At 41.5% G+C, this 26246-nt stretch overlaps 1 protein-coding gene across 5 annotated transcripts in view; it reads left to right on the top strand.

Moving 5' to 3' along the window:
* The window catches only part of Mnd1 (meiotic nuclear divisions 1), a 62602-nt gene that overhangs the window by 25495 nt on the left and 10861 nt on the right, over window positions 1–26246 (top strand). For 4 of the 5 annotated variants that reach the window (NM_001398663.1, XM_063281592.1, XM_063281593.1 and 1 more), the window contains 2 exons: window positions 10116–10190; window positions 24265–24379. In NM_001398663.1, the coding sequence (NP_001385592.1) occupies window positions 10116–10190; window positions 24265–24379 (190 nt within the window). The remainder of the gene's footprint in view (window positions 1–10115; window positions 10191–24264; window positions 24380–26246) is intronic. The other variant, XM_063281594.1, reaches the window with a different exon arrangement.

Raw genomic sequence — 26246 nt, 5'->3', positions numbered from 1 at the left:
AGAAAATGTCGTATGGACTTTATTGACATTTTATAAGTCAAAGAAATATTTTAAACTTGCAATTAAAACATGTGAGTTTTTAAAAATAAGAATTTAATTAGCATGGCAGCAGCTTTATGGTGGTATTCGATGGTTTTTTTTTTTTTTTTTTTTTTTTTTTGGTTCTTTTTTTCGGAGCTGGGGACTGAACCCAGGGCCTTGCACTTCCTAGCCTGCCTTCAGCTACATCACAGCCTGGGTTCAGTCCCGTGCACTGTGTACTTGGTCTAGGAACCTGTCCCTGCCCTAGGTTTTCCTTTCCTTCTACTCAGTAACAAACAGCAGTAAAAGTGATTTCCACCAAGCAGTCATGATTATTGGAACCCTGGTGTAATCTTGACTTTTTAAAAAACTTAGCTTTGGGAATGAATATTATGTGGCAAGCGCTCTACCACTGAGCTAAATCCCCAACCCCTCGATGGGTTTTTAAACAGGTAAGAATAGGAAGTCACTCCCCGTGAACTTTTGTAATTCTTTATTCAGGATTTGGTTTGGAGGCTAGTTCAGGCCAGCCTTTCTAGGAGTTGGTATATAGTAAGTGTTTCATTCTGGGAAGGAAAAGAACAGGAAGCTGGATTTTGTTGTGTTAGTTTTGGAGATGTTCTCAAGTTGGAGTCACTGCCGCCACTAAAATTGAGTCTACAAAGATTAGGTCTACTTTAGGACTATGTAGATAACTACAATTTTTTTTTTTAATAAAGACAGGCATTACCTCTGTTGAAATCCATTCAATGAATGTTTGTCATGGCAAGCATTATGACTGATGTGCCAGACGTAAAAGTAAGACACTCGGCAGCACAGCACGGTGACATGGTATGGTCCACACAGTTGTTACCAAACAGTCATGCAGAGTGATGTTACTTACTTCCATCTAATAAAATACCTGAAATAAATAACTTGAGGAGAAAGGATTTCCAGTAGTTCTCCCATGGCAACAAGTGCAGTCCAGAGGGTCCACAGCATTGACAACCACAGATACTGTATTTGTACTTCCTCTGTAGCATGAAGAAGCCCCTATGTAGTTAGAGCCACCATGCCAGATAGTCTGTCAGGGAAGGGGCTATAGCTTGCTCATCTTTTGCTGATAGGATGTAACCCAATGACTGAGAAACTTAGAGCGATGTAAAGTGCTGAACAGACACATTAATCGCTGCGCCTCTGCCTGCCTTCAGCTACATCACAGCCTGGGTTCAGTCCCGTGCACTGTGTACTTGGTCTAGGAACCTGTCCCTGCCCTAGGTTTTCCTTTCCTTCTACTCAGTAACAAACAGCAGTAAAAGTGATTTCCACCAAGCAGTCATGATTATTGGAACCCTGGTGTAATCTTGACTTTTTAAAAAACTTAGCTTTGGGAATGAATATTATGTGGGAACAATTAAGTGTGTATTTTTAAGTTCTTCATTTTATTTTTCTACCATTTTGCCTGAATTAAACTTGACAGGATCCTGTGTAACAGATGCAATGAGTTACTGAAAAGGCAGCTCTGTAATCAAAAGAATTTGGAACCTGGGGTTCCCAAAAGTAACGGGTTTGAATCCTCTCAGGTTTTAATATGCAAGCCTTCGTCCTCATCCTGTCCTTGAGCTGTTAGTGTTTCATGAAACACACTTTAGTCAGTTCTCCAAGTTTATGGCGTCCCTTCAGCAAGTTAAGACTGTATGCAGTGTCACAGGCTGCCCTCAGAGTTTGAATACATTTTGGGTTGACGCCTGAAACAAGCTCAGCATGGAGATCATTCCAGCTTGTGTAGACCTCTGCTGGTGTCAGCAGGCTCTGTGGGGCTTTTCCTGATTAAGTATACCTGCACGGAGACTCTGAAGGGCCCAGCTGACAGTCCTATCCTTAAGAACCCTCTCACCAGGCCCTAGGAGCAGCCAACTTGGTTACTGTACTTGTAGTGTCCGGTTTACAGGCTATGCAGCTATTTTATACCCAGTTAGCTTACTTCACATCTATAGACATTAGCAAGCAAGAACTTCCAAGCTGCAGAAGTTCACATTTGCCCTGATATTGTAAAAATAGTCACATTGGCATTTTTCTAAAATAAATTTATATATTACTCACTTAAAATTAAATACTATTAACATTCTTAAATCATTTAAAATTTTTATTTTTAGTTTTTTTGTATGTGTGTGGTTGTGTCAGGTCTCCTGGAGCTGGAGTTCAAGGCAGTTTGGGTCTTGTAGAAGAGCAGTACATCCTCCTAAGGTCTGAGCTGTCTCCCTCTCCTGCTCTATTGTTGACATTCTTACGTATGTGTAAACAAATGAGAAAAGTAGATTGGCTTACATAATAGGAATTCATTATCCTATATGAATAGGAAGCTCGCGGTAGCCTTCTTAAGAGTGGGTAAGTGCACTATACTTGATCTAGACTGACTGCCTTTGACATTTGGCTTTCCCTCTTTGATTGTAAATACTTACTGAGACTCCTAAGTCCTCTCTCAACAGTGCCTAAGAGTAGACTGCCCATACCCCGCGCTCGCGCTCTCTCTCTCTCTCTCTCTCTCTCTTTTCTTTTTTTCAGAGCTGGGGACCGAACTCAGGGCCTTGCACTTGCTAGGCAAGCGCTCTACCACTGAGCTAAATGCCCAATCCCCCCACCCCCGCGCTCTCTCTTTCTCTTCCTCCCTCTCTCCCTTCATCCCCTGCCCTATCTTTTATACAAGAGGAAATCGTCAGCATGCCCCCTTGCCCAGGCAGGCTTCTGTCTGTCTCAATGGCTGAGTCCGAGCTGACATGCTTATACTGAAGGATTATTCGGGGAGCATCCTGTACTTTTGGAGCACATTAGCACTCAAGTCTGAGCAGAAACTGGAACTCTGTTAAGAAAGAAAGGCTTTGGAGAAGCAGTTAAGAGGTTCTACCAAATAACACCCATATGTCTTTAAAACCTTTGAAGCCAGGCGTCCCTGCGTCCGTCCGTCCGTCCGGAAGGCTGAGGTAGGAGGGCCACCCTGGAGCACACAGCAAGCCTCTGTCTCTCCACCTCCAACGGAGAAGGCATGCTTTCAAGTTGAATATTATTACGATCTCTTGATGTCCCAGATATCTAAGAGTTAAATACTGTTCGCAGAGATAGGGTGACTGGAATATTGGAGATGGGAGAAGGAAATATGCACGTATTTTATTGATAAGCAGTTTGAAATAGTTTAAGATTAGTCGATGGTCACAGCTATTGAAATGCATGAATTTGATACTACTTTGAAGTTACCAGAGATTTTTAAAAAGTATTTACTATTTGCTTTGTTCTTGTGGTAGGTAGCTTCAGCTTCCAGACTTCCCTGGAAATTACTCTTCTCTGCTGTAGGAGCTTCATGGTGTAGTTGAAAAGGATGACCCTGTACTAACTATCCAATTCCATACTCCATGCTCCAAACACTATTCAGGCTTGTGAGAGTCATTCTACAGAATTATCTTCCCTGTAAATCAGCAGTGTAGAAAAGACCCAGTCCACCAGAGCCAGGCTGTTAATGCCCTGCCACCAGGTGGTGGCAGAGTGTCAAAAGTATCTGTGCCATTAAAAACCCTCATTTCAATTGTGTGCTCTATTTTGGTCCCAAAAGGCTATCAGCATTTTATAAATTCGGTATTTGCATTCTAGCAGCAGCTCTTGCCGCTCTGTGTGTTAGACGTTTCTTAGAGATTAACCCTGTTCGTTGCATTTGTGTTTAAACTGAGGTTTTGGCTCAGGGTGCGTGGTTCAGACTTATGATTGCAGTGGATCAAATTCAGTTATAAAGCCTTAGCAGTTCCCGAGTATTTATATTTATTTACAACCATGACTCACCAAATTATAATTCTTTTTTAATCCACTTAATGTTAGACTAGATACAAAACAATTTCAACTTTGAAATTTGTTGATTTTCATGTTTTCAAGGCTAAACATTTACATGTGAACTAACCTTTAACACTTCAAATGGTAGCCCGATTGGCATCACTGCCTGTCTTTTAGTAGCACCAAAACCATATTTAAATCTTTACAAGAAATAAATCAAGAAAAGTACAGTACCCTTCCTAGGACAATGGGGCGGTGTGCGCTCGAGTGAGGATGTCCCTTATAAAAACAATGGGGCAGTGTATGCTTTAGTGAGGATGTCTGTTATAAAAACATCAGTTTGTGTGTCTAGCTAATTAATGGTGACCAGCATCCACCTCATTTTTCTCTATAATTTTTAATTCACTCAATAAAGAAACCAATAAAGGACCAAGAATGGAGTTGAGAGGAGGAACCAGCAATAGACAATGCCCATCTTACTGTCCAGCCACCGCTCCTTGCAGCCTAAACACTAAGCTTTTCTTCCTCAAGGAGTAAGACTTGTGCCTGTCAGAAAACTGAGCAGTACAGTGTGGCTGTAGTTGAACATTGGTGTTGCTGGGAATAGACAAGAGAGTAAGGCTGTGTGGAGAAGCCTAAATGGAACCCATGTGAGGGTTGGATGTGAAAACTGTCTCCATGAATTATTGGCTGACCTCTATAGACATCTGTGATGTGCACGAGCACTCATACCCAGCCTGACGAGCGATCTAATACACGTAGGTTTTTAACAATGAAAAGTACGCATGGAATTGAGGGCATAGCTTAGCTTTAGATTGTGTATTTCGCATACTTAAGGGTCTAGGTCAATTCTCAGCACTAAAGGAAAAAACTCGAATCAAAAAATGTGGAGATTTATTAAATATCAATAGCTGAAATCAATCTAAGGGGTTGGGTGGCTCAGAGTGTAAAGCACTTGCCATACATTCATAAGGACCTGAGTTCAAATCTCCAGAACACGTGAAAAATTGGGTGAGACAGCACATACCTATGATTCCCAAATACCCAGTGCACAGATAGGCAGAGACATGCCGTCCCTGGAGGCTCGTGGATCTGCCCAGCAGATGCAGAAGTAAACAAAGAGACCCAAAGTGGAAAGTGAGGACCAGCCTTCATGCTCGCCATCTCCCTCCACAGGAACATCTTGGCAAGCATATAAGCACCTGGCATGGGCACATGCATGTGCACATACCCACATCATATATGCACAAAGATTAAAGAAATAAAAGGAAAATAATAATGCACATGACTTTTCATCCGTTAAGATCAGCAACCTTTTAAATGATGGCAGTATCCGCTGGGGAACTTGCGAGGAATTAACCTATTCTTTACTGGTGGTAAATGTCAAAACTCCAGAAATACAAGTTCAATGTTTATGTCACACCCGGTGGGGTAGGCATCATCACAATAAGAGAGAATAAATACTGTATAAACACTATGATAAATGGCCATCAATGAGTATATGAAGTGTGCTGTACACATAGAACACAGTTTTGTTCAGCCTTAAAAAGGAATGGAATTCTGGTATGTGCTACAGCATAGATGACCCTTGAAACATGCTAAGTAAAATAAGCCAGGTACAGAAAGACGGCTGTCGTGTGGTTCCATTCATGTCAGGCGTTTAGGCTAAAGCAGACAGGTGGTAAATAGTAGAGGAGTCAGGAGGACTGGAGGCGCTGCTAATGGACAGTTTGTTTGGAATGACGAAAGTGTTCTGCAACAGAGTAGTGATGGTTGTGCGGCAGCCTGAGTGTATTTAACGTCATTAAATAAAATGTTAAAGGATTCATTTTATGTTTCTTTTCCACAATTAAAAATTTTTAAAAGAAGTTGGTCTGATGGCTTAGCAGCTAAGAGCTCTGGCTGCTCTTGCAAAGGACCCAGATTTGGTTCCCAGCACCCACCTAGTGGCTAACAGCTGCCTATAACTCCAGTTCCGAGGGACCCAATGCCCTCTTCTAGCGCCATGGGCACCAGGCATATAACACAAGACACATTTAATGCAGCACTCACACATACACATGGCCACTAGAGACCCAAATGCTGGGAGGGTACAGAACAAAGGAATTGTCTGTTAGTGGCTACTGGGAGTAGAAATTGTGCAGTTTGGCAGTTTCTAATTAAAGTAAACGTACTTTTACCCTATGACCCAGCAGTTGTGTTTATTAGTATTTACCAAAGTGAGTTGAAAGCTTACATTAGCACGAAATCTGTGCAGACATTTTTAGTAAGATTTACTTATAATTACACTTGGGAGCAACTATAGTGTTTAATAGCTTAATGGAGGAACAAACTGTAAGTTACCCAGACACTAGAATATTATTCACCGATAAAAAGAAGTGGGTCATCATAAATCATAGGACAGTTTGGGTTCAGTGGGTTTTCAATGCATATTGCTAAGTGAAAGAAAGCCAGGCTAGAGGGAAGATGGGGCGACTAGATGGAACACAGAGAATTTTGACCAGTAAAGCTATTCTGTGTGAGCCTGGAGTGGTGGGTGTTCCCAAGACCCCCAGAGCGCACAACGGCATTGTTGGATCCTAACGTACCCTGACCTCAATGATTGTGATGTCAGCGTAGGCTCATAAATCATGGTAAGTGTACCATTCTGTATAAGATTTTGATAGCGAGGAGGCTGTGTATATGTAGGCTTAGGATGTGTGAGAACATCTTTATCTTGTGTTCAACTAAACCTAAACTGCTCTGAAAGACAAAGTTGTTTTTAAAATAAAGTAGGCCTGCTGGACCTGGTTGTGCATGGCTTTAAACCCAGCACCCAGGAGGCAGAGGTAGGCGCATCTCTGAGTTTTAGGCCAGCCTGGTCTAAATAGTAAGTTCCTGGCTTGTCAGGACTGCGTAGTGAGAACCTGTCTACTATGAATAAATAAAGAACACACACACATGTGTGTGTCTATTTACATTTATACACATTTGAAGTTTATTTGAACATAGTGGATTGTAAAGTGTTATGCAAAGGTCAGTCCAGTTTGCATTGTGAAATGTTACCTATGTTGATCTGTATCTGAGTGGAAAGCAACAGAGTAATGCATTAGTAAGAAGGTGTGCAGTGGGACTATTGTATTTTTCTCTGTGATTTTCATATTCTGGGACAGGGTCATCTCCAATGTGCTCATAGAAGAGTATCGTGTTACAGTCTCAAATGTAAAGATGAAAACTTTTTCCTAGGCATGGGTAGTTTTTACTGTTCTAGTTGATGCTGTTCATTCTAGGCTGACATACTAGGCTGTAAAAATGATTGTCATTAGCTTTAGTGAACTATGGGGATAGATTGAGTGTAATATATAGTTGATTCTGGTTTCACCGTATAAAAATATACTAGAATAGTTTGGTCTTTAAAGGAATCTTATGGTGAATACCTTTTGAAAATATAATATTTTTTAAGTTTTTTTGTAAGTGTGGACTTTCAGTTTCTAAATACAGGGAGATATGTATATATTTTCTAGTTCAAACTACAATGTATAACAGTAATTATCTTTTTCTTAGGAGCTAGGTTATATTTTCCTATATATTAGTATCTTATGTATTTCAGTTGGTTTTGCTACTCAAAGAAAACACAATGTTATTTAGATCAGTATTTCTCTATGGGTCTCTTGTGAGACCATAATCAGCAGGATCAGCCTCATCTAAGAAATTTATAAACACAGATTCAGGTGGCTGTGGCTCAGTGACAGAATGCTTACCTAGTGTGTAGAGTTGTGATCAGAGCCCCACTACTGTTCTGAACTCAGAGGTGGGACAGCAGCCTGCTAAAGAGCTCCTGGCTCACTGGCCCATGTACAGAGGCTGAACATCTCAGTTCAGTCCCCTCAGGGCCCTGGCTTGATTTAACTCCACAGGGCCTATTGGGAAGTATAGCATATGGCTTCTTAAAGATCAAAACACGCAAAAACCAGAACAGAATCCTAAGACTGATGGCAAAGGCAGCCTGACAAGAGCTGCGGCTACCGTGGCTTGGGGTGAGTGCATGAAAACTTACGAGGACCAACAGAAGCATCTGGGATCCTATCATTTAGATTGCCAGATACGACCAAGATACTCAGCGTGACAACCCAGGAATGTAGTGCTCCATGTTTACTTCATGTTACTTCATGATATAAATGTTTAATATATGCATATATTAGCATGTTTTACATGATTATTAACTTTAAGGCTAGTGTGTCTGATTTATTTTATAAATAATTTCCATGTTTTTAAATATGTACACATATTATTTTAATTGAGAATTCCCCTGTTCCTGAATTGATGTATATACTTAAAGATTATTTCAGGTAGATCCTTCAAGATGTAGAATATTAACTTTTTAAACTTGATGGTTTAAAAACCTAAATTGGAATCTTCACTGAAGAACTGGATCTTGTTGCTAAATTTAATGCCTTGATGCCTGTTTGGCTTAGAAAGCTGCCGCGCGTGTTTTGTTCTAACTTAAGATCGTGTCCCTAGAAGAGGCACAACTGTCCGACTGACGGCTGACGACATCTGTTTGGCCTGTAGACTTGTGCTCTTTCCGAGCAGGAGCCTGAAGAAGCAGTCAAAGGAGGTTGATGGTGCTTCCTGTTTGCATTTTGAAAAGTAGAGGCGTCAACAGTAGAGCTCCCTACTTTCTAAAGATCCTGCTTCTGAATCTTAAGGAAAGAGTGGTAGTTAAATACTCCTCTCCCTCTATATAGCTAGATTTATATTGTGAGAAGTCAATTTCTTCTCCGCTAATAAATTAAATGAGTGCAGTCCTCAATTACTTTCCAGATGTCTGTGACTCTGGAGTGACAGAGGTCAAACGAGTGTGAAATTTCTTAGCTTCTGGTAAAGACGTGGTGGACACTGGGTGTGGGGATCTTTACTCACAGACTCAGGAGTGCTCTGAAATTTGTCAGTCTTTAATTGGTATGCTTATGGATTCTCTATACTCTGTCTGGATGACTTCCACACGGAATTTATCTGCTTTTTAAGCTGAATAAGATGAATACATTAGTTAATTAACCAATTAAACATGTCTAGACGTGGCAGCAGGTAACAGAGTCGTTGTCTTCTGTGAGTTTAGTGTGTGGAGTGCAGCTCCTCTTAGATCCGTTTGGGAACGAGTGAGATAGTGTAGACCTATTGAAGTGCACAGGTCTGCACAAAACCACCTATGGGAGTTTGCCGTGGCCTTAGTCAAAGTGAAACGAAGTTTAAACGGAGGCCTTTAAAGGAGAATTTTTTAAATTTTCAAATCCAATTTCTAAGTAAAGTAATTTGAGGGTAGAGCTGGAGAAGAGCTAGAGATTATATAAAAGTATGCTGTGGTCTTTAGTCCCAACACCTGGGGAAACAGACAGGCTATTTCTCTCTGAGCCCCAGGCTAGTGGGGGCTACATAGTGAGACCTTGTCTCAGAACAACAAAAATTTTTTTAATTGAAAGGTATTATTTTTTTTTTGGATGAAACTAAAACTAGAAAACTAAACTAGAAAACAGTTTTTGTGTAGGCTAATTTTATGTTAGATTGACACAGGCTAGTCATCTGAGAGGAAGGAACCCCCAATTAAGAAAATTCCACCGTAAGATCTACAGCAATTTTCAACCTGTGGATTTCAAATGACCTTTCACAGAGGTCACCTAAGACCATTGGAAAACACAGATATTTATATTAAAATTCAAAACAGTAGCAAAATTACAGTTATGAAGTAGCAGTGAAAATAATTTTATAGTTGGGGGTCACCATAACATGAAGAACTGTTCTAAAGGGTTGCAGTATTAGGAAGGTTGGGTACCACTGCTATAGGCCTTTTTTTAATTGATGGGGATAATTACTAATTAATCACTGATTAATTCATAGGTGGGGAAGGCCCAGCCCACTGTGGATGATGCTGTCCTCGGCGTTGGTAATGGGCTTTATGAGAAAGCAGGCTGAACGTACTCTTTCATGGCCTCTGCTCCTGCTCCGGGATTCTGCTCTGTTCTTGTCCTGCATTCCTTCAGCAATGGGCTTGGAGGTGGAAGCATGAGCCAGATAAACCCTTTCCTCCACAAATTCCCTTTGGGCATGATGTTTCCTCATAGCAATAGTAACCCTAACGAGGGCATCTTTCTTTAATTCTACTCTAATGATTCATAATTTTTTTCAAATTAGAAAAATGTTCAGTGTAGCCTTTAATATTTTTTCTAACACAGAGCTGAGCAACAGTTGTTTCATTTTGTCTTCTAAAGGCATCTTCCAGGTAGCGTCTCAGCAACTCATTTCATGTTTGATTCTCTCTCTAGCTATCAGAGGGAAGCCAGAAGCATGCAGACTTACAGAAGAGCATTGAGAAAGCTAGAGTTGGCCGGCAAGAGACGGTATGTTTGTGTTCTTTAAGTTACGTAATAATGTAAGTGTGTGCATGTGTGTCCATTAGTACAGAATAGAAACATAAATCCTGGAGCCAGGCTGCCTGAGTTTGAAAATCTCCTAAATTCTCTGTTCTTGGTCTTTATCTTTTTTTTTTTTTTTTTCTTTTTTCCGGAGCTGGGGATCGAACCCAGGCTTGCGCTTCCTAGGCAAGCGCTCTACCACTGAGCTAAATCCCCAACCCCAAATTCTCTGTTCTTAATTTTCTCAGTTGTTACATAGGGAAAAATAAAGTACGTTTCATTAGGTTTTTGTGTGGATTAAGCTAGTTAATGTTTGCAGAGCTGAAAGGAATGTCTGCTACAGAGAAAGCCCTAGTAAATACTTGTGTGCATTTTTTTAAGGGTTGTAAAATCTTTTGGCACATAAATGGAAATTGATCAACATAATATTCTTGTGATGGCTGTTCTTGGTCATCCACTTGAGTACATCTGGAATTAACTAAAACCCAAGTGATTAGGTACACTTGTGAGGGATTTTTTTTTTAATCCTAAATTAAATCATTTGAAGTGGGAAGACCCATTTTTAAACCAGATCTTTTGAGGTGGGAAGATCCACTTTTAATTTGTACCACAGCGTCTGGTGGCAGCCTATGTAGAGGACATGGAAGAAGGCGGCTTGCGCTTGCCTGCTTGTCCTTACTCTAGGCAAGTTCATTCCTTCGCTGGCACGAGAGCCTGTTTCTTCAGGACTCTGGTGCATACTGAAGACCAGCTGCGACAACCAGCCTTGTGGACTGAACAGCTACTGGACGCTTGGACTTTCTGTTGATAGACAGCCATTATTCAACTAGATAGACCATAGTTTGTAAGCCACTCTAACAAATACGCCCGCCGTATCTGTCTCTATCCCTCTCCCATCGCTCCCTTCCTCCCTTCCTTCCTCTCTCTTTTCATATACATATGTATGTATACGTATAAGTGTGTGTGTGTTTATTCATTCTGTCAGTTGTTTCTCTAGAGAACCCTGACTAGTACAGGTTTGGTACCAGAAGGGATTCCAGGGCAACAGAAGTGTGAGGATGAGTTTGAAAGCATCTAGAGTAGGTTTTCAAATTACCAACACCCACAGTTACTGAGGCCTCTCAAAGACACTTAGATGGTATTGAAAGCCCATGCTGTGAACTATTTTATTATAGATAAATACATTCATTATTCACCAGCTGTGAGAGGCAACAGATTTGGTGATTCTGTAATATAAAATTTTTGACTGATTGTAGAAAAATAAGGAAAATTACGATTCTGGTTTATTGCTTAGAACATCTCTGGATAAATTGACAAAGGGAAAAATGTGCTCTGTGATAAAACTAAAAATCTTGCAGCATCTCAGAACACTGTGAAGGACAACAGTGCACTCAGTGATAAAATTGATCGGCCCCAGGTGACACAAACACTCTAAAGATTTCTAGATGCACCCTGGAAGAGAATCTTCTCTCCAGCATCTATAGATAAGCTCAAGTTTCAGAACGTCAAACTGAACCCTTCTTTATAAGACTAGTTGAATTATACAAAAAATTTAAGTCCCAGCCTCTAAGGATATTAAGTGAACTGATGAAGGAATGGGATCCCCTAACCTGTGTGGGAGGACCCTACTGAGATTAAGAACTTCCAACCCTCAGATTCTCATGGTTTGTCTCACCTGAGGAAGTAGCCACTCTCAGCAGAAGATGCACCGCCATTCACATCCCTTGAAATACTGCCTTTCCCACCACTGACTGAGATTAATCCTCATTGTCCAATAACCCAGCAGTGGTTTGCCCTTAAGAAGATGCTAGGTAAGATGATACTGATGCTCCCCATAGACACAAATAGTTGCCTCCAGACCTGCAACCAGAGGAACGACTAAGCAGCTTCCTAGAGGGGAGGATAGTCCACGAGGAGGTGTGCCACACTGCTAAAAAGCTTAATGGTTTTGCTAGTTTATTCAAGCAGAAGTTTAGGGAATACATGTGGGAATGGGTTTTAATGAGGAACATAAAAGCGAATCAGGCTGAGCTTATTGATATAGGCCATCTGAGTAGAGGAGATTCTCTGTTTAATAGGGAAGCTTGCTTAGTTTTAAACAGTGTTAAAGGTTTGTTTGAATGGTTGGCTGAAGTGTATGTTGAAAGATGGCCTACTGAAAAGGAGTTGAATATGCCTAATATCCCTTGACTTAGTGTTGATGAAGGGATTTTAGGGCTCAGAGAAATTGCAATGCTAGATAGACACACAGTGTAAAATGTAATCCTCCCAAAGATTAAAACAGAGACTGAAGGAACACCCATTCAGAGCCTGCCCCACATGTGGCCCATACATATACAGCCACCCAATTAGACAAGATGGATGAAGCAAAGAAGTGCAGGCCGACAGGAGCCGGATGTAGATCGCTCCTGAGAGACACAGCCAGAATACAGCAAATACAGAGGCGAATGCCAGCAGCAAACCACTGAACTGAGAATAGGACCCCCGTTGAAGGAATCAGAGAAAGAACTGGAAGAGCTTGAAGGGGCTCGAGACCCCATATGTACAACAATGTCAAGCAACCAGAGCTTCCAGGGACTAAGCCACTACCTAAAGACTATACATGGACTGACCCTGGACTCTGACCACATAGGTAGCAATGAATAGCCTAGTAAGAGCACCAGTGGAAGGGGAAGCCCTGGGTCCTGCTAAGACTGAACCCCCAGTGAACTAGTCTATGGGGGGAGGGCGGCAATGGGGGGAGGGTTGGGAGGGGAACACCCATAAGGAAGGGGAGGGGGGAGGGGGATGTTTGCCTGGAAACCGGGAAAGGGAATAACACTCGAAATGTATATAAGAAATACTCAAGTTAATAAAAAAAAAAAAAATGTAATCCTCCACTATGGAAGGCCGAGAAGACATACCCTTCTCTAATCATATAAGACAAAATGGTGGGAGGGGCACCAGCACATTTGAAGAGCTTTGCTGTTGCCCTTTTCCTGTGGCAGACTTTAGGGTTCACTGCTGCTCTGTTGGATGAATTAAACACAAAGGGTTCATTGGGCCTGGAAGTAGCACTGGCCAGGGTGGCAGCACTGGCCGGCCAAAGGCAAGGTGAGCATGGTTACTGTAACAGGCAGCGTAGACAGAGAGATGTCTGTCCATCATAGTCTCACTCATAATGGTCAGCTCAGGCAGTGATTTTCACGGTGGCATGACTTAAATGAACCTTTGTTACTGGGTCAGGCGTGAAACAGATAAAAGCATACTACATTTTTATTTGAACTATATAAGCAGAAAAAACAAAAAAAAAAACAAAAACAAAAACCAAAAAAAAACAAAACAAAACCGAAAACAAATAAAAGAAAGGCTACATTGGATCGTGGCAGAAAGAAATCTCAGCCTGTGTATCAGTTTCCAGACTTGAGTACTTTTTGAACCCAGGAACCCTTAAATGAAGGGATGGCCAGGTTCCTCTGGAGAAAGATCTTGATAAAATACCTGAGTTTTGCTGTTAGCCTTTCTTTATGTGGCCTTCTATAAGGGTAGCTGTACACTGGAGAAAGGAAACAATCAGACTTCCCAGGGTCTGTTAGATACTGGTCCTGAATTAACTCTGATTAGGGTGGTGGGGAACACAACAAGCATTGTGGCCCTTTGGTTAAAGTAGGGGCTTATGGAGGTCAGATGATAAATGGAGTTTTGACTGAAGTCCAACTCACAGGAGGTTCTCGAACTCATCCTGTGGTTATTTCCCCAGTTCTGGAATGTATAAGTTGGCAGAATTCCCACACTGGTTCCCTGACCTGTGGCTGTTATGGTTGAAAGGACCAAATGGAACCCTTTAAAGTTGCTTCTGTCAAGAAAAATAGTGAGCAAAGACATCCCAGGAGCAATTGCAGAAGTTAGTGCCACCATCAAAAACTTGAAAGATTTGGGGGTTCTGGTTCCCATCACAGCCTCCTCAGCTCCTCTCTGGCCAGTGGAGAAGACAGATGTATCATGGAGAATGACTGTTGACTTCTGAAACTCAAGTCATGACTCCAGTTGTAGCTGCTGTAGCAGATGTGTTATTCTCCTGAACAAATTAACGCCTCTTTTACCTGGTATACATTTATTAATCTGGCAAATGCCTTGGTACCTGTTCATAAGGACTACCAGAAGCAACTTGCTTTCAGTTGGCGAGGCCAGTAGTATACATTTACAGTTTTACTTCAAATATATACAAACTCTCCAGTCCTGTGTCATAACTTACCAGAGATCTTTATCATCTGTCTCCTCCATAAAATATCACATTGGTGCACTGTGTTGGTGACATTATGATGATTTGGCCAAATAAGCATGAGGTAGCAACCATTTGAATTCATAGTAATACATGTACACATCAGAGGTTGGGAGACAAATCCAATCAAAATTCAAGGGCCTTCTAAATAAGTGCATTTTTTAGGAATGGTGCATAGCATGATATGCCATTACCAAGTAAGAAGCACACCATTAGTAGGCCTATTTGGATTCTGGAGACAGCACATTCTTCACTCGGGTATGTTGCTCCGGTCCATATTCCGAATGACTCTGAAAGCTGCTAGCTTTGTGTGGGGCCTGGAACAGGAGAAGGCTCTAATAGGCACAGGCTGCTCTGCCACCTGACCGCATGATCCAGCTGACCAGTACTGGAGGTGTCTGGCAAATAGGAATGTGTAGATCCTGCTACCCTGCTATAAGCGCTAGACAGACCACGCTGCTAGCCCCACCCAGGTTCCCTTGGATCTGTAGATAAAACACACACATCCATCAACTTATTCTTATATGGTTTTTGCTCAGTGGCTGGGCTCTTCTAAGCCTCTCTTGGTTAGCACTGCCCTTCTCTTTACTCCCAGCTCAACACCTCTAACTCTGCCCTCAGCTCAGTTACCTTTAGTCCTAGCTCAGCACCCTAAGTCTTGCCCTCAGCTTAGCTGTTTCTAATCTACCGCCTGCTACCCCAGGCTCAGTTGGGGAAGCAGCCAATGTCCACTCTGCCCGAGATCTCACAGGGCTGGTGGCACTTTCTCCCTCCAAAGCATGGCAAATCTTTTTCTCCTCTCCTGCATCTGCCAGCCTAGCTGGGGAGGGGGTGGAGATGGAGCTGGAAGTCCCGCCTCTTAACCCCAGCCATTGACTGCTAGCATCTTTATTGATGATTAAGAACCAATTGGGGAACAGGACTTTCATTCCTGATCAGAGCATCAGAATCGTCCCCCATGGGGATGCTGTTTAGAGCCTCTGGCAGGCCCTTTATAGGCAAGGCACGGAAGAGACCTTTGGGAATTTGGAGCAATTTCATTATCTACAAACCATTCTCTGTTTGAGAGACAGTTCTTGGCCTGCTATTGGGCCTTAGTGGAAATTGAATGTTTGACAGTAGACTATCAAGTCACCATGAGACCTCAGTTGCCCATCATGAGCTGGGTGCTATGTGACCCACTAAGCCGTAGAGTAGGATGTACATAGCAGCTGTCTGTTATCAAACGGAACTGGCATATATGTGATCAGGCCCAACCAGGTTCTGAAGGCACAAACAAGTTACATGAAGTTGCCTAGATTCCTATGGTTTCTGCTCCTGTTATAATGCAGTCTTCTGCTAGGCATGCACCTATAGCCTCATGGGATGTGCCCTATAACTGAGGAAGAGAAGATGAGGGTCTCATTCTTTATGCTATGCAGGCATCACTCAGAAATGGACAACTGCAGCATTACAACCTCCTTCTGGGACAACCCTGAAAGACACTAACTAGTAAAGGGAAGTCTTCATCATGGGCAGAACTCCAGGCAGTGCACATGGTCATACATTTTGTTTAGAAGGAGAAATGGCCACATTTGTGATTGTTCACTGATTTATGGGCTGCAGCCAATGGATTAGCTGGGTGGTCAGGAACTTGGAAAGACCATAATTGGCAATTGGTGAAAAAGACATCTGGAAAATAAGTATATGGACATATTTCTTCAAATATGTGAAGGATGTGAAGATACTTGTATACCATTTAAAAGCTCATCAAAAGGTGACTTCAGCAGAGGAAGCTTTCAATAAGCAAGTAGATAGGGTGACTTGTTCTACAGATAAGTCTCTTTCCCTGTCCATCCCAATCATTGCCAAATGGAGCCATGAGCAGTGTGCCCATGGTGGCAGAGATGAGGATTATGCTTGGACTAGACACTATGGACTTCCACTCACCAGAGCTGACAGGTAGAGCTACTGCTGACTGCCAGATCTGCCAACATAGAGACCAACACTGAGCCATAAATAGTGTCCTTTCTCTGGAATGGACAACACTTTGTCCTTAATAGAGTAGATACTTACTCTGGTTATGGATTTGCCTTTCCCCCATATAGCGCTTATGAAAGGAATAACTATTATTTACAGCCTAAGAAAGGAATTAGGAGGGTACTAGGAGGGTAACTGACCAAGTTTACCAGGGAAAATTGGATTGCTTCTTCACAATGGAGGTAAGAGAGATTAGGTCTGGAGCGTAGGAGATTCTTTTGCGTGTCTCTTGGTGTTATTGTGTCTAGTAATTAGAATCATAGGAAGCTACAACAACCTAATCCACGCAGGATGACAAAAGGTACATACCCTTCAGGAGTAAAGGTATGGGTCACTCTTCCAAGAAAAGAGCCAAGACCTGCTGAAGTGCCTGCTGAGGGTGGAGGACAGGGAGTTATAAACACCAGCTAAGGCTGTGTGACCACTTGCAGAAGTGAGGACTATAATTGACATGAATATTTCTCTCATATTTTGTTAAGACTGTGTTTGTACAGATATTTGTGGTTTGTTTTCCTCCACTTTTTTGTCATGTAATCTAAGCTCAATTAAGAGAATATCATTGGTTATCATATTTAAGTCTGAGATACTGAAAGAATGTCCTGTAATGGGTGCCCTGTAATAGGAACATCGCCACCTATTCTGAGTTTGTAATAAGCTTGCAGTTGTATAAGGTGTGGTTATATTATGTTAGGCATAGTCATGACCTGATTAAATATATAATGCACTTGCATTGTATGCATATATTGTATGTGGGGGAGTTTTATCATGTTATACGTAATTATGACATGGTTATTATTTTCATTTGGAAATTAAGCATGACTTAAGGAGATATGATTATGTGTGTTAACCTGACAGGAGGTGAACTTGTAATTGTTGTTTTGTCAACTTGACTTTATCTGGTATCTAAAATCTAAAGAACTGTGTGCATTATCACTGTGTGAGGGTCAATATGTGATTTAAGCTGTAATAGAGTTTCTTGGGTACCCGTATTTTCTGCATAGATGTTAAGAATTGCAATATCCTCTTTGTGGATTTTTCCTTTGAGTACATGGTGTCTTTCTCTATCTCTTCTGAGTAGTTTTGGTCACATAGTAAAGTGGCTGTACTGGCTTGCTTCTTAGATCCATTTTCTTGGGATATCTTTTTCCACTATTATTCTCTGAGGTTAATTCCATTCTTGATGTTAATGTGTTTCTTGGATGCAGCTGAAGGATGACGCCTGTTATGAATGAATCCATCCTGTTAAACTGTGCCTTGTTATTGGGAGATTGAGACCATGGATGATGGTAGTTACTGATGATGAGCAGTGTGGTTGAGGGGTGTTTGTTTTTGATTGATGGTCTGATATTTTTTATTTCTTGTGTTGTCTTGGGTGTTGTTAGCTTTTTCAGGTTGAAGTTTTTCCTCTAGTGCAGTGGTTCTCAACCTTCGGGAGTCAATGACCCTTTCATGGGGGTTGTCTAAGACCATCAGAAAACACATATATTTACATTATGAGTGATAACAATAGCAAACTTACAATGATAAAGTGGCAAAGAAAATAATGTTATGGTTGGGACTCACCATAGCATAAGGATAGCAGCACTAGGAAGGCTGAGAACCACTGCCTTCTCTAGGGCTGGGTTTGTGGGTAGATAGTTCTTAAATTTGGTTTTATTACAAAATCTTTTTCTCCATTTATTGTGATAAAAAGTTTTGCTGTGTATAGTAGTTTGGGGCAGTATATTAGAGTCTCCTAGAGTCTCTCTAGGCCATTCTAGTATTTAGAGTCTCCTATTGATAAATGAGGTATTATTCTAGTAGGTCTGCCTTTAAATATTACTTTTTCCCTTGCAGCTTTTAATAATCTTTCTTTGTTCTGTTTAATATTTTATTATTATATGAGTTAGGAGTTTCTTTTCTAGTCTAGAGTCTAGAGTTTTGAATGCTTCTTATTCTTTGATAGATATTACCTTCTTTAGGTTGGGAATTTTTCTTCTATGATTTTGTTGAAGATATTTGCTATGCCTTTGGTTTGGGTCTCTTCCTTTTCCTCTATTCTATTATTCATAGAATTGTCCTTTTTGTAGTATCCCTGATTTCCTGGATGCTCTGTGCCTGGGTATTTTTAAATGTAACATTTTCTTTAACTAAGGCATTCATTCCTTCCATTTTGTCCTCAATGATTGAGATCCTCTCTTCCATCTCTTGTATTCTATTGGTGAGGCTTGCCACTGAGTTTCTTGTTTTACGTTTTTACATTTTTCATTTTTAGCTTTCCCTTATTTTGGGTTTTCTTTACGGATTCTATTTCCATCTATAGTTCTTGAACAATTTTCATTTCATTCCACTGTTTGTGTTTTCATGGATGTCTTTAATGGGTTATTCATTTCCCCTTTAAGGCCCTCTAACATATTCTTAAAGTCTATTGTCAAGTCCTTGTCTCATGCTTCAGCTTCACTGTATTTCTCAGGGCAGTGTGGTAGGATTGCTGGGCTCTAGTGGAGACATGCTATCCTGGCTGTTAATAGTTGTGTTTTTATGTAGGTGTCGTGTCATCTGGGATTTGGAAGATTGTAATTTTAGGTGCTGATGTCTGGTCTTGTCTTTGTTGAGTGGATGTTTTGTTACTTGGTTTCTGTTGCCCTCTCTGGTTCTTAGGAGAATATGATGGCTATGGGTTGCCTGGGAGGGAATACTTCTGAGATCCTGACAGGTATGACTACTGGGGGTTCCAGTTAGAATGTGCTTGTAGGGGAAGCTGATTTTTGGGGTGGAGCTAGACTAGAAGTGGGGAGGTGCAGATAGGGGTCTACAGAGGGAAGAATGCAGAGTGCGCCTCTGAGATGTGCTTACCCCAACCCCTGACCCCAAACATGTACAGGGAAGGAGCAGAGGCCAAAGCTGGTAGTTTATTGGGTTCCCAGAGAATATATACTAGATTGGAGGCTTGGACTAAAGGATCTATGGGGTCTGCTAGAAATGGGGGCAGGGAGGAAGAGGAGGCTGCAGCAGGTGCCCTCTACAGAGGTGAGCAAGAGACTGGGCTATTGGATTTAAAGGAGAAGAGACAAAGTGAAGACCTGAAGATTACTTACATGTTTTCCTGGCAGACATACAGGCAGGTTCCCAGGAAGTGCCAACTGAAGAAGGCTGAGGCAAAGGGATGTGGATGGGGTGGGCACAGGGGTAGTGGAGGCTGAAGGAGCGCTGCTTGATCTGATGGATAGGGGTGCAGAGGCAGGGTCTATTTTCTTTCTCTCATTGATACTAGAATTGGAAGCCAGAGCTTTGTGCATGTGCTCTACTCTACCACTATCCCAACCTTTTCACTGGTAAAAGTGTAATATGTGCTTTAATGTGCTACTATAGATTTTGTATGTTAGGATCAGGCTACTTTCTGGCTTGCTCTTTATTTTAACAATGGAGTTATAAAAATGTTTTAAGTCAGGTGTGGTGGTTCATGCCCATAATCCCAGCATTTAAAAGGCTGAGGCTGGACTACATAATGCGTTCCAGGCCAGCCTGGACTATGGAGTGAAACCTGGCTCAACACTAACATACCAGTGATAGGGAATGTGGCTAAGTTGGGGTAGTGCTTGCCTGGGAGCCCAGTTCACAGGAGGTCCAAAGTTCAAGGTCATCCTCAGCTACCTAGTAAGTTCAAGGCCAGCCTGGCATAAGGATACTTTAGTTTAAAACAACAATAGCAGAAAGAATCAAAGGGAAGGAAGGGAAGGAAGACAAAGAACTGAACAGACTACTAAACACTCCACCTTGGCCTCTGTTCCTGTTCAGCAGTCACAGATAGGAATTGGAGGACATTAATTTCTGTAAACTGTTAAAGGGAAGGTCACCTTTTGGCATCACCCAATCCTGCTAATTCTGCAGTTGGTAGTGGTTGCTGCTTCTTTGTTCCAGAAACTGATAGGAGCACCTACAATGAATAGTGGCATAGGCATGTCTGGAAGTTGTCAGCCAGGCTACTGAGTGTGAGTCAGTTCAGTAGCTAGTGGAGCTGGGGGTGGGGACAAGCCCACTGCCAAGCCACAGTGGATCTGTCAGCAAGCCGAAGGGTATAGTAATTCCTAAGAAGTCTTACTACAGGAATTTTCAGAAGTACTCCGTTGAGGTTGTGTCTTTTACTTTCTATTGTAATGCTAAGTGTGGGCCCCAAAGACCTGGAGTCTGCTTGTAGCCCCTGTGACCCTGCCCCACGTTATTTCTGATTGGTGAACAACCAAAAGCTGGGTAGAAACCCAGCCTCCATGTTATCAGAATCTACTTTCCTATCGGTAGCCCCGAATTATTACTACTTATATTATTATTATTATTATTATTATTATTATTATTATTATTATTTCATCTGGGCTGCTCTTAATTCCATTTGGCTAGCCCAGAGGGCCACATATTTATGGCTCACCTAACCCATGGTGGTTTCTCCTTCTCTCTCCTGCACCTTCACCTTCCTTCTCTTCCTCCTCTGACCCCAAGCCCAGGAAACTGAAACCCCACCTATGTCTCTTCTGCCCAGCTATTGGCTGTTGGCATGTCTTAGGGGCTCACACATAGCATTACAATAGACAATAAAAGACAAACCCTCAACAATTCCTGCTTTTAGTCCAATAAAGGACTCTTTTTCTCAGATATAAATTGAATACAATTATAATAAGTATACAAATTATAAGGTATGATATATACTTATAATATCTGGTCCATCATATTTGATAATCTAGATAAAGTGTTTTATCATCTAACTTAAAGAGTTTACAATTCTGTACCTCAGTGATGTTTGATTTTAACTTGTATTACTATCTGAAAGCCATCCTTTTAAATCTAGAACACCTTCTTTAATGCTAAACAGCTAAGTTCAATTATCAGACTATAACTAGTCTTCAACCCCATCAGAGATTTAAGAAGGAATATATATTTGACTATGCAGGAACATAGCTTCCAAAATTTAAACAATTGGCAGCGACAGCTGACTGCCTGATCAGTCCCCAGTATTTCCTACAATGATGGAGTATCCATCTTCAGCCTTCTGGCCCAGCACATCTGACAGACCTTAAGTGAAGCAGGAATTATGAAGGACTAGCTTACCCTGTCTGGCAGAGCTTAGCAGTCAACTATCTTGTATCTGTTTGTCCTTTTCGAATAGCATTCTGTCTGTAATTGAAATTGGGGCATTTTTTTTGTACAGTGGCTAGCTTGTCACAAATGAAACACCACCACATGGAGGCATTGGTGTGTAACATCTTTGAAGTAGAATGGGATACTGTCAGAAGCAGATCTGTCTCGTAATCAAAAGATTTTTTAATAATGAAATGATTTTAAATGCCACATTCTGTGGATCTATGATACTTTTGAAGACCATCTATCCATATATAGCATAACTGAATTGGGTTTTTTCTTTCTTTTTTTTTTTTTTTCTTTTTTTTCAGAGCTGAGGACCGAACCCAGGGCCTTGTGCTTGCTAGGCAAGCGCTCTACCACTGAGCTAAATCCCCAACCCCCCATAACTGAATTGTTAAACATTGATTATTTTTAGCTATTTACTATATGAATAACCTTAAAAACATTTATTGTAAGTCACTACATTAGAATCTAATATGATTATGAAGGTGCAAGAGGGAGAAGGAGAAGCCACCATGGATTAGGTGAACCAGAAAAACGTGGCCCTGTCAGCTAGCCAAGGAGTCAAAAGCAGCCCAGATGAAACATAGCAATAGTAGTAATAATTCAGGGTTATCAATAGGAAAGTAGATTCTGGTAACATGGAGGCTGGATATCTGCCCAGTTTTTGTGCTGCTTCAGGATTATTAAAAATATAAAGGCTGTGTGTGCTTTTTATCTCGGAGCTCAATAGCGAAAAGTGGAGCTGAGTGTAAATAGTTTCTATAATAGTACGCGCCCCCTGTCTGTTAGGGATCAGTCATGGTAATGATGCTGAAGAAGTAGCTAACCCCAGGTACATTGTCAGGTACTTTCTAAGACATTTCGTTTGCCAGCAGTGTAAGCGGTGACTGCCATGCATATCTCTAGAACTAGAAGCACGAGGGCATCACACGCCTTGGCAGCAGTTTCTGTGCTGGTGCTGTCCAAGCCTCTTCACATTCAAGTGCCGCAGAGTCGTCACTGCACTTTGTGGAGGTTCTCCCTCTGCTCCTCTTCACTAGCCTTTCCTTTTCCCTGTCTTTTGTCGATGCTTGGATAATCTGGGCTTAGATAGCAAGGAAAGACCATACAGTTACATCCCACTTAGCCTTATATTTCTCTGAGCTGTGTCAGTGTGGCATTTATGGATTGTATTCACCCATTTATATTTAAGTCAGAGCTACCATAATGACACACATGTGTCTAATGACCCTGTACTGGAGTGTGCAGAGCTAGGATGTTCCCATCATGCACTGCTCTGGGCTGGGCTACTCTAGAGCATGTGACCGTCTAGACAGCAAGACCAACAGCAAAGCCAAACTGGAGGACAAGTAGAAAGTGCAGGGTGGTAGGCAGGGAGCCAGACTCAGGCCAGCTCCAGTCAGGCCACTTGCACTTTGATTTCGGCCTTGAATTTATCTGAGACTCGGCACCAGCATTTGATTTTGTGTGGATTTATTTTTCACATCTCACAAATGTTCGTCACACAATTGTAGCACGGTGGCATCTCTGAGTTGATAAAGACTTTGTCTAAAATGTCATAGGGCGCCTGCCTGTTGGCTCATGCTATTTAAAAGCCTTATTTTGTTCACCTTGAAAGAAAAATGGCAGGAGGCCATTTCTGATTCCTTTAAATATTTATAAAGGTTAATCACTTAAAATTGAAAAAGCTCTAGAATTTTTTTCAAATACTCTTTAAAGGATAATTGCTGAATGATTGATGTTGCCAGAAACTGTGACTTACATGTGTAAGTACAAGTCATGAAAGCACCCAAACAGAAGTGTGAGCTTTCCCCTGACTGACTTACGGGAGCGTCATCATCCTTCGAGTTCATCCATGTTAAACATCTCTGCTCACCTGCTTACACTTACTGCATTCGACATACTTGTTTTTATTTAATTACTCTGTATCTATGAAAGCACTTGAGATTTCAGAGAATCAGGCTTATTACACTGTACATATGTGTGAGTACAATCCTACCTCAGGTTCCACAGTGGGATTGGCTCCTAGACCTTGTGAGATATGAAAATCCAGATGTCCAAGTCCCTTATTTAAAATAATCTGGGCCAGTGAGTACTTACCAGGTAAAGGCGCTTGCTGCCTAGGGAGACAGCCTGAGAGACATCCTGACCCTCAGGATGGAAGGAGAGATCTGGCTCTTGCAAATTGTTCTCCGACATCCACACAAATAATGCATACATTAAAGCGTCAATTATATGTATCTCTGTATAATACATGTATGTAAAATGCATATTTAGGTATAAATGTAATATTTGTCTATTATGAATAGTTGCATATAGTTTTTATAATCATACCTTTTAAATAATGTCTAATTACTTATAATTCCTACTACAACAGAAATGCCCTGTAAACGTTTGTTATGCTGTCTCATTCAGAGGGTGAACTTTGTACGTGTTTAGTACATTGAGAGGAACTTCTGTACATGTTTAGTTCAGGTGGGGTTTTTTTGTTTTGTTTAAGTAGTTTTGATCTGTGGATAATTGAATATTCAGATGCAGAACCCATGGACACTGAGAACTGAATATATAACTGTAGCATGTCAAAAACATGTATTTTGAAATTTATTACTTTATATACATAAGCTTTTATTTGGCCTAACTATACATGAAATCCTTTATATCTAGGAAGAACGGGCCATGCTTGCAAAAGAACTTTCTTCATTTCAAGACCAAAGGAAAAAACTTAAGGCAGAAGTGGAAAAATACAGAGAATGCGACCCGCAGGTTGTGGAAGAAATACGTAAGTTTACGTCATAACTTGAGCATCTTTAATTTGGTAACAGGGGACTTTGCACCTCTAGGTGCCTGGAATCTCCTCTTCTCTTATGTGAGAAGACAGGCTCCCTCCTAACCCCGCTTCAGGGCTGCGTGCTCAGCTGTCTGTGGTCGTAACAGAAAGACACTGCCTTACTCGGGTTTTCTAAAGAGACTCAGTCCAGCCTTGAGTGCTCACAGCTTTGCCACCAAAAGCATTTTAGAAGGAAGGAAGGTAAGCGGGTAAGGACAGGACAGGCATCAGACAGTCAGCAAACTGAGAGGTCAGAGAAGGAGCAGTGTGCTCTCAGGCACCTCCAGCCTATTGAGGAAATACAGACTATCCTTCTAAGAAAAGGATGTATATAAATACAAGAGCTTGCCAGGTTGTAGGGTTGCCTTATGAATATACCAGTGACTTTCTTCCTGAGTGGAGGTCAGAGGACAACGTATAGCAGTTGGTTCTCTCTTTTCACCATGTGGATCCCAGAGCCTGACTCAGGTCATTAAGCTTGGTAGCAAGCACCTTTGACCCACTGAACCATCTTACCTGCCTTTCTTCAATAGAACCCTCAAAGCTCAGTATTATTTATATATTTATATATTTATATTTATATATTATATATATTTTATATATATTTATAAAAATATAAAATTAGAACACTTACAGAATTTTAAGAAACAAAAATATAATATTTACATTTAGGAAAATATATATAACTTTCCCCATATTTTTCTATTTAGCTTATTTTTGTTTAGACAAAGTTTACCAAGTGTATCTTTTTAAAACTCAGACATAGTAGATGACTGAGACTTTGAGAAAACTGGGACTACTTGGTACATTGGAAGTAGCCTGAGAAGAGTTGGATTATAATTAAGGTGGCCAAGCTCGAATATGCGTGTGTGCGTGCGTGTTGTCTTTTGAGGACAAGTTCTCTGTATGTAGCCAAAGCTGGCTTCAAGCTAGCAATTCCCTTGCCTCAGGCTCCAGGATGCTGGAATTACAGCACAGCCAGGGCCACCTGCCCAAGGAAGCACTATCTATGACTATACAGTGGAGACCACAGGACTTCTTAGACTATGGCTAAGAAGTAAAGAGCATAAACAAAAAGAAACAAGCCAGCTAAGCAAGCAAGTGCTGCCCTAAAGGAACAGCAGCAAGGGCCACTTGACACTGCAGGCAAAAAGGAGCACTCCAGTCATAGGGTCTGAGGACCAGATTTGCTTCCTAGGAAACATGAGAATTTGAATCAGTCACAGAGGGATTAGGGTGAGTCAGGGCAGGTGAGTTCAGGAACTGCTGGAAGAGACAGCCATGCTGATCTCAAGCAAGTCACCTGAGGGCACTGAGTCTGGGGAAGACACGGGTCTGTGAAGCTCTTCAGGACCTTAGGCACACCGCACAGCTGCATCTCGAGCAGGTGACCTTTCCTTTTTGAGAGTGGAAGGTTAGCAGCCCTGGCTTCTGGGTAGCCACCCTTTTGGTCTCCTGCTGCTGTGAGCATCTGTGTTCCCTGAGGTTCCTCTGATGTTACAACTTTCCGTTGAAATAGCTAATTTTGTAGTGCCTGGTTTAGCTAAGCACTTTATTTTCTGGATGTCGATAGTGAATCTGTGAACAGATCTGTCTCCCAGACACTAAATTTGCTGAAAACGGCTGTCTGAAAGAGTTCTACTTCCATTTCTGTGAAAATCTTTGTCTCTAAGAAGGCAGAGGCAGGTGGATCTCTGAATTCAAGGCCAGTCTAGTCTACAGAGATAGTGCCAGGATAGCCAGGGCTACACATATAAACCCTGCCTGGAAAAAACCAAAAACCAAAAACCAAACCAAAACAAAAAAACCACTGCACAGC

The sequence above is a fragment of the Rattus norvegicus genome, chromosome 2, assembly GCF_036323735.1.
Source record: "Rattus norvegicus strain BN/NHsdMcwi chromosome 2, GRCr8, whole genome shotgun sequence".
Classification (NCBI taxonomy): Eukaryota; Metazoa; Chordata; class Mammalia; order Rodentia; family Muridae; genus Rattus; species Rattus norvegicus.
The sequence above is the reverse complement of the archived record's forward strand: the minus strand, read 5'-3'. Positions and strand labels throughout refer to the sequence as shown.